The sequence below is a fragment of the Melozone crissalis genome, unplaced genomic scaffold (assembly GCF_028551555.1).
Source record: "Melozone crissalis strain CALT ecotype California unplaced genomic scaffold, PUWL_Pcris_2 ptg000014l_1, whole genome shotgun sequence".
Taxonomy (NCBI): domain Eukaryota; kingdom Metazoa; phylum Chordata; class Aves; order Passeriformes; family Passerellidae; genus Melozone; species Melozone crissalis.
The window spans coordinates 18911382-18924592 of record NW_026535792.1 but is presented as its reverse complement, the minus strand read 5'-3'; the positions used below and the strand labels follow the sequence as shown (position 1 = coordinate 18924592).

The 13211-nt window shown below is 40.9% G+C and overlaps 1 protein-coding gene across 1 annotated transcript; it reads right to left on the bottom strand.

Moving 5' to 3' along the window:
• Window positions 1-181: 181 nt before the first annotated feature.
• Window positions 182-4310, bottom strand: RPS27L (ribosomal protein S27 like). Its single transcript, XM_054272790.1, has 4 exons — window positions 4248-4310; window positions 3911-4019; window positions 1415-1525; window positions 182-373 (listed from the first exon to the last, which is right to left on the bottom strand). The coding sequence occupies exons 1-4, from the start codon at window positions 4251-4253 to the stop codon at window positions 345-347; spliced, it is 255 nt and encodes an 84-aa protein (XP_054128765.1). The 5' UTR covers window positions 4254-4310; the 3' UTR covers window positions 182-344.
• Window positions 4311-13211: the final 8901 nt, after the last annotated feature.

The following is a 13211-nucleotide window of genomic DNA, read 5'->3' as shown; positions in this document are numbered from 1 at the left end:
AGTTATGGTAGCTGCAGTAATAAAATACACAAAATGCATTTTTAAAGCACTTTCCGTAACTATATGCATTATACTGCTGTAGTTTATGATTAGCAAGGGGAAGGATGCAGGAAGTCCAAGGTTTTTACTGTTCAAACTTATAAAAATAGAGCTTGGTTATCTGCAAACTTACAGGAAGAACTTGCACTTCAGATCATTTATTGAAAAAGAGATTCCAGCAGATTAGTCAGCAGGAGCATGTAATTTGTACAAAATCAATCACAATCACATTGTTGTTGTAACAGGCATTTTTAAGCTGGTAAGGCTTTCAGGAACACAGATCCAAAAATCACATGCTGAACTGCTCAGTGTTGCTTTCTTCTAAATGAACAGCCTGCAAAGAAATCATGTGAGTAGAGATATGAATAGTCCTTAAATTGTCAGACTGCCTTGAAAAATTGCCCATCCAATGTTAGTAGAAAAATCCATGGATTAAAAATAAATTTCATGTACCATAAGAGGTGAAGATTTAGCACTCTAAGTCTTCTCTAGCTCAACCTGAGCAACATGGTTGTCATGCAATTCATCTCAAAACAAGATTAAGGTGTACTATTTCTTTTCTTCCAGATGTATTTTAAAATTTCAGTCTCTGTTTCATCCCTTAGTGATACAAACCCCAAACTGAAACAGCTGCTGTGTGTTGTTACCATTTCAAGAGCCTCACTTCAGATATTCTGTCCTCATGTTTACACCCCTTTGTAGCACATTATATAAGCACTGCTATGTGTAATTTGCACACATGCTTACCTTTTGCCCTTTAAATAAGAAATTACTAAAATTTGGGTTAATTCTTACATTTTTTAAATCCTAAAGCATTTCCTGTGCTTTTCACATACCCCAGAGTTGGGCTGCACTCAAAGATACTGGTGTTATACCAGTTATCTGTATATACATTATTGGTGGTTATTTGCTCCCTTATAATTTATAGGAAGCAAATGTTCTTTGAGCCAGGGAACTGCTTTACAGCAGGGCTGTTTAAAAACAAACAGGCAAGCCATTAGTGACTAGCAGTGGCACAGGATTGCTTTAGCCTGGCAAAAGTACCCCAGTCCTTTGATGGTGCTTTTGAGCACACTAAACCCAGCTCAGAGTTACACAAACTGAAGGGAATGACAAGTCACCTAAAATGAAGTGTGTTTGATGACAATGTAGGTGTTTAGCTGCCTGGCAGATCTATATAGCCATTGAAAAACAAAGAATCTGAAGAAAAATTCACAATTCTGGGCCTTTTAACAATGTTTCTAGTAGACAACTCCAAGCAATTTGCAAAATCAGCGTTCCAGTATCAGTTTCCAAAATTCAAGCTAAAACATTTGCAGGCTATACAATGCATTTATATAAGTGGCATGTTTGGGTTGTGTAACATTGCCCTTACCTTCTGTGAGCCTGGCTTTGCCCCCAGTTGGCTGACACAGCACAGTTGAGCACCCTACACACAGAACTACTGTCTGAGCATGGCTGAACACTGTGGTGATCTTGTAGCATCCTGAAAAACAGCATCATGAAATTTCCACTGGGTATTTCTAGCATCATTTTTTAATGTGGTAATTGAATCAGGTATTCTAAATACACTTGTCCAAAATGCATCTGTATTTCGTCACACAGCACACCAAGCCAAACTAAGCAAGCCATGGTTGCGTTCTGAAGTGCTTGCCTTTGCTTACATGCACAGGAAAGCAAGTTAGGTAACAGAAACTGGTTTGATTCCATATGAAAATCAACAGGCCCTGCTGGCTGACAAACCCCAATTTGCCTATCACATCTCCTGGAAAGAAGTTCAGCAGTTCCAGGTTAGCCTCCTCTGCTGAGCAGAGGAACCCATGGAGCTGGAGAAATATTTACCTTGTAACAGTGGAACACTGCTGTTGACAAAGTCTGAAAGCTGGGAATATAAACACTGCTGTTCCAATCTGTGTTTGCTTTCTGTTTAATAATTGCTACATGTAAGGCTTGGTTGCATTCTATAAAACTATCATAATATTTAAATGGAAAGACTTGCACAGAAAAATTTCACTAATTCCCTATGTAATGCTTTTGTCTACAGCTTATAAATTTTATGACTTAAGAAAGGATGAGATCACTCATACATGGCTTAGAAATGGGATTTTCACTGCTTTTCAATTTTTTTCCCCTGAAAAGTATTTTTAATTAGCCAAGTGGTATTTTTGGAGGGAGAAATCCTGTAAAGGATTTAATCTGGATGTGGATATACAAAATAAACAGGTAAAGGTGAGCAGAGATTGCATTTTCAGCACATGTGGATCAGAAAGCTAAGATAGAACATATGTTGTGAGCAGGGTCCTGTGACAAAAGCTCTGCTTGGTAGGGAGAAGTACTATGAGACAGAATAACAGATCTCTGTTTAAATCACAAAGAGCAACTGTACAAATCTTTGTGAAGAACTTCTAACAGCTAAAATTTAATCACAGCAAATCGCTTTTTTCCCCTACTGAAGCTGAACTTCCACGTTGATGAGTTTTTAATGTTTGTGAGTTGGCAGGGAAATGAGCCCAACCCCTTTGAGTATCTAGGTAGGAATTTCCAATTCCACTGACCTGGGGACACCTAAGGCCATCTGCTGTTTCCAGTGCCTTGTGCATAGGATTCTATCATTACTGAAGCTCTCCTGCTTTGCTCTATACAGCCCTCAAACACTAAAAACAATTAACCCAACAATAATAAAGATAACTCATGACCTATGTGCCTATTTTGACACTAACTGTATAACAGTGCATGCATTCATGTATTCTGGTTTGAACAAAGAGTAAAAAACCCCAAAAACCCCAGAGGCTTAGTCTTCAACCCTGTATTTGTTTGAAAGCAATCAGAGCTTACTTTCAAGTTGTTTAAATTAATTTACCTCACTTCAGATGGAATATGTCTCAGAGCTTCTTAGAAAACTAAGCAACTAAGAAAGAATAAGATCAGAAAACCTGAGTACATCAACAATTCCCTGGTTCTATGTCAGGAAGATCACTATTGAAGTGTTTTCTTACTGCTAGAATCTTCTTATGCTGCAGCAGTTGCTAGGAAGTTACCACACTGTGCAATATGGATGTGACTGTGCTGAATAAAAAAGCTCTTCACTGGTAGAGCACATTCCTTCATGGTGCTACAAAACCCCATAGTTTAGTTTATAGAAGTGAAGTTGATTATACAGATATCTCTGAGCCAAAGTACTGAGGATCTCTGAGAAGTGGACACAGGCAACTTCTTATAACCCTTGTATGTGAGTTAGATGGCAGCTTCTTAACAGCACATGCAAAAAAGGCGGTGCTGTATGTTTTACTTTTATGTATAGGTGCAGTGCTCCTGCATATATCCTTGTCAAAAGTTTTTCCAGTTGCTCTTCCAGAACTAACTTACAAAAGAAGGAAAGCAATGTTGGCTTTTGTTTGAAACTCATGCTATGGATACTTTAGAGCATCCAGTTAATCTCACTTTATACATGCAAACCTGGGGGGTTGGGTTTTTCCCTACTTGCAAGGATTTTATACAGGAAAAAACCCAACTAGAGAACTCATGCCAGAACCTCCAGAAAAAAAGTGTGATTGTTTACATCAACTTTTTCCAAAGATGGAAAACACTCTTATTGTTAAAAAACCCAAAGCAATATGCAGACCTTTTTCTAGACAGAATACAAACTCAGACAAGAAATAATAATCAACTGTTATATTAAGATTATAAGAAATAATAATCAGCTGTTATTTGAAGATTGAAGATCTCTATAGAATACAAACTCAGATAAGAAAGAATAATCAACCGTTATATTAAGATTATAAGAAATAATAATCAACTGTTATATGAAGATTAACAGTATATAAAATTAGTTTTGTTCCTTGCATACCGCACGAACGTTTCAAATATTTACCTGGACATTTTACATCCATAAAGTAGGAGTTTGGGCTCTGCACGAGACGTTTCTTTTTGTGCTTCCTCTTCTCATCCTCCAAGGAGGGATGCACCAGGTCCTTGGCCAGCTGCGTGGGGCAAGGGGAGAAGCGCCCGGCGCGTCAGGCGGGAGCCGGGCCGGGCCCCGGGGCTGCCCCAGCGCGGCCGCAGCCGAGCCCCGACAGGGCCGGCCCGGGGCCTCTGCGGGGGCTCCGGGAACAGCAGCGAGCGCGAGCGAGCACGGCCGGGCCGCTCTGTCACCCCCGCTCCCAGGTCCCCGCTGACGGTGCCGGCGGACCGTAAACAACTCAACTCACCGGCATGTCCGCGCCGGGCCGGGCCGGGCCGGGCCGCCCCTCAGCGCTGCCGCCCCTCAGCGCCGCCGCCGCAGCAGCGCCTGTGCCGAGCGCCGGGGGCGGGACCGAGCGCTGCCAGCCCCGCACGGCTGCTCCGGCACCGCCGGGCGTGACACCGGCCCGCAGCGTGGGTGACACCGGCCCGCAGGGTGGGAATGCCCGCTAGAACGGCTCCGGCTTCACGCCGGGTGGTGACTAAAGCATCGCTCGTACGGCACAGAATCGTGGAATTCTCAGCGTTGGAAGGCACCTAGAGCAGGTGACACGGGAACGTGTGAAAAACGCCAATCACTTGTTTTTAAAAATTTAAAAGTTTAATAGTAATGGTTATCAAAATACTAATACAATTAAAGTAATAATAATTGGGACAATTTGAATTAGGACAATATGAGACAACAGAGACAAAGAGTTACGGACGTCCAGGTACCTTTTTCTGGGCAGCACGAGCCTGAAAAAGGACACCCGTTAGCAGAGGATTAACCCTTATAAACAACAACCTGTTGCGTATTCATACACGTCATACATGATGCATAAATTCAAACACAGGATTCTGTCTGCTCAGCGTCAACTTCTTCCTCTGACTCCTAACAGCGCCTTCAAGGCAGGAAGAAGTTCGTTTCTTCTGATAAGAGAGTAATAAATTCCTTTTCTCTGAAAGATTCAGGTGTCCTGTGGCTGCTATCTCACTGCAAGTCCTTTCTTTACAAAAAAAAAGTATCCTACATAGCATAGTTTCTATTTTAACATGTTTTATAACCTAAAACCATATTTAACACAGTACTTAAGAGAATTAATACAGCATTACTTTCTAACACAGCACATACAATATTCATTTTTATATTTGCAAAAAGCCAATCATAAAATATGCATTTTTCACAGAACTGCACTGGCTTCACGCTGGATGGTGACAAAATCATCACTCTCATGGCCCAGAATCGTGGAATTGTCAGGGTTGGAAGGCACCTGGAGCAGGTGACACAGGTGGGTCTGGAATGTCTCCAGAGAGGGAGGCTCCACAACCTCCCTGGGCAGCTCTTCAGTGCTCTGCCAGCCTACACATAAGTTCTTCCTCGTGCTGAGATGAAACTTTTTGTGGTTTAGTTTATAGCCATTGCTCCTTGTCACATTGCTGGCACCACTGAAAAAAGTCTGGCACAATCCTCTTGGCACTCACCTTGAAGATATTTATATGTATTAATTAGATCCCCTCTCCATTTTCTCTTCTCTAGCCTAAACTGGCCCAGCTCCTGCTGTATTTCCTCATAAGAGGGATGCTCCAGACCCCTCATCATCTTTGTGGGCTTCTACAGGACCCTCTGCCCGTCTTTCTTGTTCTGAGGAACCCAGAACTGAACATATGTTTGTTGTTTCTTAGGAAATGATACATAGCATGAAGTTGTACCCGTGAGCTTATTCTTTTGCAGTTTCCCACCCCAGTCAAAAAGAAAAAGGCAGAAGAATTTCTGTTAGTTACCATTCATGTGCTTAAATCAATTTAGAGAACTTATGAGACATAAAAATATTGCAGAGAGTGGAAATTTTAAAAAATCCCCTTTTTTTTTTTTTTTTAGTAACAGGCTGAGTGGCTTTTTTTCTGCAAGTCAGTAATCACAAATGTAATCTGTAAAATCACGTGTATTTATCCTGGAATATTTGGAATATTTCAAAGTGCAGTTCAGTAGAAGTCCTCCTGGTGGCACAACAGACCATACAAAAATCTCTCGGTATGAAGTCTTCCCAAAAGTCCAACGGGAACGTGTCAGGACACTGCCTTTCTGAGAGGGAACTGATGCATTCAGCAAAACTTATTTGCAAAGTTTGCCATGAGCACAAGTGAGGGTGTAATTTCACAGAAGCATATCACTCTGACAACAATATTCTCAAGGCTGGGCTTGGTCTCTCCAGTGCTATAACAACTTTCAAAATACTTTCCACCCCAAATTCTTACATTATTCTGCCAGAATAGTCCCATGTGTTGCAGTGCTCCAAGCATTATATTGGTTTTCCTCTTCTCACTGTCCCAGCCCTGTAGCACTGTAATGCTATGTTAGCATATTTTCCTTATGTGGTGATGACACACAGATAGAGGTATTTTGGAAGTATTTCTTGTTGTATCATGGGGAATTTACTAGGAAGGGCTCTGACTCATACTTTCCTCTGCATGCTGTGCTGTGAAGCTAACAGCACAAACCAGTTAGGAGCACAGAGTCAGTTCTTGTGTTTTAAGCTGTTCCTACTACCCTCCTGTCCTTTTCAAATACATGTTATTTATGTGCCAGCAGAATGGAAAAAAGATAATTGATTAATATTTTTTATTTGGTATCTGCAGTAGAGATATTAAATACTTCTGTCTTTCCGTGTTAAATAAAATATCTTCACCATGTATAAAGTGCCACTTACAATAAAATAGAACTTCTGAAGTGCCATCCTTCTTCACCTCTTCCTCCTGGCTTTCCCTTCAAACTCCTTCCTGTAAAGAACCTCTGGTGCCTGAGGAAGACTTCAGTCACATTAGAAATTGGCTTCCATGGAAGGAAGGGCACACAGGATGATCTGAAAACAGGATGTGTTTTGGACACATTCTTCTGCTTCTCTATTTTGGTTTTGCTTGTAGATTCATTTCCTTTTTGTAACAGCTTGAAGTTCAGTGACCTGCTGTATGAGTAAATTCGAATGGATTACCTCTAATCTTACAATTTAAGCTTTTCATGAAGTGTACTCTTAAGAAAACAGAAATGCAGCACTGAGTGTCAGTTAGCAAGAAGAGAAATTCTGTACAACAGTGGCCTGGCCTACTGAGACACAAATAGATTCAGGTCTAAGAGAACAACTTCCTCTTTCCAGCCTTCTCCCAGCAAGCAAGGACTTTGATCTCATTTTAGGAAAAAAAAAGAAAGAAAAAGAAACTTTGTCTCTTTGCTAGAATGACAACAGAAAAATTCCAAAAGCTGATCTGGAAATATTTTAAAACAACATAACGACAGTTGGGTTTCTCCTGCATTGTGAGTGTCAGGCATTGTGGTGGTTCCTGCTGGGCAGGGACAGCCTGCAAACCCTCACTGTGATGAGCACCTGCTACCCCTGGTACTGCTTTTCTCTGCTCCTTTTGTGGCCTTCTGCACCTGAATTTGGGTAGCTCCTTAGGATTTGCTCTCTGACAGCTTTTGGGAGGTTATACTACAAAACCTTGTATAAACTGCCTGTGGTCACTGACAAAGTGTGTAATGACTGATTTTAAAAACCCGAATTCACCCTACTAATGATTATAGTGGTTGTCTAGAATACTAAAATGGGGGTGGGTATCTCCGTAATACTATTGTTAAGAGCATTTAGATTTCTTTTTGCTAGCCATCTTAAAGCTGCACTCAAAATAAATTCATTTCAAGTGGTATGTTTGATCCAGAATGTGACCTGTCTGTGGTTTTGCCTATACTGCAGAATTAGTTTCAATTGATTGTAAACTAATGCTGTAAACTGTGGCATGTAATAATTTGGTTTAAATATGCAGATAGTTCAGATTAGCAGTGGAAACTGAAGAAACACCACTTTCAGCACTACTGTAATAGCAAAATTGAAAGTAATGGATATTACAGATAATCTCACAGTGTTTTTTCCTTCTGGAATTGAACTGTACATACTTTGTGTAATTTTTTTCTCAATAATGACTTCATCTAACCTCTTCTATATAAAGTTCTGCAGTATATACACATGGAAAATTCATACATTTAGATCACTATAGTAGAGTACTGTTCTTTGTACATTAAACCAATGCATTGATCTTAAAACTAGGAGTTGAAAGCAGGACATATCAACCTAACAAATGCAGGAAGACAATGAGTATAGAAGTATTCACCTTCTAGTGAAATAAGTGAAAGACTTATTTACTGGAAACAGGTAATAAGTGACTTTTTTAAAGGAGTGTCAGATGATGGTTATCTACTGTAATGAATTCCAGAGGCACCTCACCTGCCAAAGTCAGAGTTGTTAGAGATATGCATCAGAAGTATTATTATATTGGGTAGCAGAGTTCAAAAGCTAAGGAGCAAAGCTCATGTTAATGACTTGTGGTTAGGTGGCATTCAGGGCAGGACTGCCTCATAAGATTATTGTTGGTAGGACTTGGACCTGCTGATTCCAGTTAGTGCCAAAATAACAGGATCTTTCTACCAACATGTTTTAAACTCTGTTGTTTTTTTCAAACCTTGTACTTAAGCAATTAAGATGCAGAATTTTCTACAATTTTGTGTGTATTGCGAAGAGCTTCATTGAACACAGATTTTCACCCAGTTGTCTTTTTACCTACCCAGTCTCACCTTTGAACTAAAAGGGGAAAAGGATCTTTGAAAGCTAGAAGTAATGATGCCTATCATTTGAGAAATTAAAAATGAGAGTGGGAAAGAAGTAGCAATATAATCTGTTTTTTTCTTCAAAACGTAGGTGTTTTGAAGGTGTTAACACTTGTTAAACAAGTGTTTTCTGGCTTTTTTTAATGTATATATAAAGATTTTTTAACTTAGTGCATATGAGTAGAGGTCATCCTTACACATTGATATCCCTATTAATTCCTTTCTTAAACTGAGGGCTTTAACAGATGCACTTTACCTACCCCCCAGTGACTAAGGGAATTCTGCCATGCCTTGATTAGGACTCCCCTGTTCATTGGATGAGCTTGAACTCTGGCCCTGCTCTCCTTTTATGAGCAGGTGACCTGCCTGGTGGCTGAGGGAAAGGCTGTGCAGTCTGCCTGGATTTCAGGAAGCCTTTGGCACTGTCCCACATTGGCCTCCTGGAGAAGCTGCAGCCATGCCTTGCACAGGTGCACTCTCTGCTGGGTTAAAAATGTCTGGCACGATGCTGAATGGTGCCACATCCACGTGGGACCAGTCACTGGTGGTGTTTCCCAGGGATGAGTACTGGGCCCAGTCCTTTTTGAGGTCTTTATTGATGATCTGGATGACAAGATTGGGAGCACCCTTAAGAATTTCATGGATGACACAAAGTTGGGTGGGAGTGTTGATCTGCTGGAGGACAAAAAGGCTCTGCAGAGGGATCAGGACAGGCTGGATCTGGGTGCTGTCCCTGGGTCACAACAAGCCCCTGCAGCACCACAGGCTGGGGCAGAGGGGCTGGGAAGCTGCCCAGCAGCAAGGAACCTGGAGTGCCTGGTGACAGGGGCTCAACATGAGCCCAGGGGGCCAAAAAGGCCAATGGCACTGGGCTGTACCAGCAATGCTATGTCCAGCAGGACCAGGGCAGTGACCATGGGCATGTGCTGGGGTGTGCAAACCCAGGGCACTGGCAATATTTCTGTGTCTGCCCTGGGGTGCCCTGACCCCCAGGGCAGCACTGACTTTGACCCTCACTCATGGAGAAAGTGCCCCAGACTTCAAGATAAACTGGAATCCACAAAAGTGTGAAATAGATTATAGAGAGTAGTGTAGGTGTATCACTTTGTGAGAAATTTAGGTTTTGGGGTTTTTAGCGTGTTGTCAATGGAAGCAAGATGGAGGGCACAGGGTGTCACCCTGAGTTTCTTCTTCATGCTTCTTCTGCCTTCTTCTTTGTCATTATATTGCAAGAGTTCTATTGCCATTACATTGCAAGGGTTCCATATTGACAGAGTTTTGTACCTCCTTGATGTTTCTTGTAGGCAGCTCCTCTGGGCACTGACTCCTCCTTGTCCTCACAGCAGCCAACTCCAGTTCCCACCAATCCACTCTTTATAACACTCTTCTTATTGGCTAAATGCAGCCTGTTAACATCAGGCCTGCTCCAAATATTTAATGATTAACCCAGCTGCAACTCTTTAGGGGGTAAGATTACTTTCTATACTACCTTTATTTACTTATGTTCTATCCCCCTACACTTCTTCATGGGTTTGGGTGGTGTTTTGTAATTGGGCAGAAAAGTCTGCATTGCAGCTCTGTGGGATCAGTTATTGGGTTAAAAGGGAAAATAATCTAGATGTAAATACTTAATTGGATAGTTTAGTCTTAAAAGACCTTGTACCAAGAGATTGTTGGCCATTTTGTGCCTTCTAATGAAAAGGTGCTGAACTCACAGCAGTGAGACTGTTTTAGTGATAAGAAATAATAAACACCTGATTCTGAACATGAATTACCCTCTCAAGTGCCTTCAGTCCAGACCCAGAGAAACCAACAACTGGGACCCCCACACTGGGGGCACATGCAGTGGACTCCTCAATTCAGGAGAGACATGGAAGTGCTGGAGTGAGTCCAAAGCAGGACAACAGAGCTGGGAAGGGCCTGGAGCACAATGAGGAACAGGTCAGGGAGCTGGGGGTGTTTGGCCTGGAGAAAAGGAGGCTCAGGGGGGAATTTCTCACTGCTGAAAGGAGGGTGGGGATCAGGATCTTCTCCCGGGGAACAAGTGCTCCAGGGCAGGTTTAGGTCAAACATGGGAAGAATTTCTTCACAGAAACAGTGATTAGACATTGGAATGGGCTGCCCAGGGAGGTGACAGAGTCATTATCCCTGGAAGAGTTCAGAAAAACTGGAGATGGAACTTTGTGCTCGGGCTTAGCTGACAAGGTGATATTTGGTCAAGGATTGGACTCAATGATCTCAGAGCTCTTTTCAAACCTTAATGATTCTGTGATTCTATTCAGGCAAAATGGTAGGGTAGTAATTTAGGGTTTGTAAAGAGTTTTTAAATTCTGCTTTTTGAAATGTACAAAACAGAATCAGACTGTTACGGTCCCATCTGCTTTTACATAGTGACAAAATGTAAACCATAGTTTCAAATCTGTTCTATTTCCTACATATTCAGTGCTCCCCTCAGAGGTTCTCCCATGCCAGAAAAGAAAAGAATTGTTGATCTATTTGACTGCAATGTAATATAAACCAAATGTTAACTTTTCCAACTTGGTGCAATAACAAAGACTGAGTTCCAGTGTTTTCATGGAACAGGTATCACAGAGGTGTGGCTATTGAACCTTGACAGCTTTGATAGTACTCCTCAAAGTTTTACTAACATATTATAAGGTATACAGTTGAACAATTACAGGCTTTTTTTCATATTCTAGACAATAAAAAATGCAACTTAATTTTTCTATCTTGTTTTTAAAGTCCATGGTTAAATAAACATCTGTCCCTTGAATGTGGCAAACTGGCACTTTTCCAAATCAGAACAGAACGCACCAGTGTAATTGAAGAGGGAAGTAATTTGCATTATTTTTCTATAAAAATACTCTTGAGTAACAGATGGCGATCACGAACATATTGCTCCAGAGACATATGAAAGCCTACGTGTTCCACCAAACTCAAGAGTGAATATTAACCCCCAAATCCTCTCTTCAGTGCTGAAATGTGTTTGTGTAGTCATCTTCAGCATGGCCATAATTACAGTACACAGCAACTCATGTCCCTAAAGTACAGCCACAGGAAAATATTTCAGAGACTTTTTCATTTGCAGTTTCCTATAATCCAATTATTGATGTTAGACTGCAGTAATTAACCAATTTGGTCTGACTGCTTCAGTGCCAGGTTGCCATTATAATTTATAAACTCAATTATTGTAATAAGTAGTGTGACAACTCATTTTAACATTTAAAATCTCGACTGCTAATTATACAGTATAAAAATGATCCAAGCAGCCACGTTTTCAAATTCTGGCCTGAACTAGGCAGAGATCCTCAGGTGTGTTAAAAAAAAAAAAAGAATTGGCAATTCCTGCCATCCTTGATTTGCAGCTTTCATTCTCCTCTATCAGATGATACCCAGGTCTTCCAGAGGTCTCAATCAAACAATTATTATAAATAAGAATAATATTTTTTTCACTTGAATTATGATGAAGCACATAAACGTATAGATATAAAATTAGATTTTGATCCAATTAACTGGAAATTAGATTAGCATTCATGACAAGCTCTTGCTGAATTCACCTTGTACAGAGTTTTACATCACATCTTTCAATGGATTTTTCATTATATTCGCTGGGATTACCACCCAGCTGAGACCCTTAATGGGGAAAATTTGGATAATTTATAACTAGGAGCAGAATACCTTTTGCTTTTTCAAGGAGCATAATAGCTGAAGGTATTTGTTTGGAGTGATTCCTCAGTGCACAAATACAGCAGTACCAGGGATTAGACTGGCTTGGTCCTATTTCACATCAAATTGTTGTTTAATGTCACGAGGTGAATTTTTTGTGTGCTTGCAAGAGGCTAAGCATGTATGGGAGAGCTTTAATATTCAAAACTAATTTTGTTTGATTCTCTATAGAGCTCAGCATAAATATTCGCCAAGTTAACACACATACAAGGGAAAAAAAAAACAACCCAAAAGTGAGAAAGGACCCTACAGTATGCTGGGTTATAACTAATAGAAACCTTAATGAATGATTTGGGGAAATCTTTTTTCTGTTTTTGCTAAGAGGGAGCTGAGAACTGTTCTAGTGATTTGTAGTGTTAGAGTGTTCTGTTTATAGCTTGTCTGAAGGCTACAATTTTTAGATTAAATTAAAGCAGTAAGTCCTTGTTGTCATTTTGAAGTGTTTTGTAGTGCTATTTATTTTTATAGTGCCTTGTGACATCCTGTGGGGAACACACTATAATGAATACATAATGAGGCTGCCTCGCACCAAGAGATTATTAGTGGAAAAAAGATGGGGGAAAGCGTTTCAGCTGCTCCAGAGCAGATCTCTTGTTGTAGCACACCCCGTTTTCAGTGTTACGTGAGACACCATGAACATCATTTTTGTCTTGTGCACACAAGTTTCTTTGGGAGCTGACATGCCATGGGCAACATATCAACTTCTGAGGTCACAGGCAAGACTCTCTCATTGCGGACGTGAGGGAATTATGCCATTATATAACTAAATACATAACTATATTACTCTGGTTACAACTGCTGCTGTGTTCGGGCGGGAATTGAGCCCTGTGGGACGGCCCGGAGCCGCCGTGGG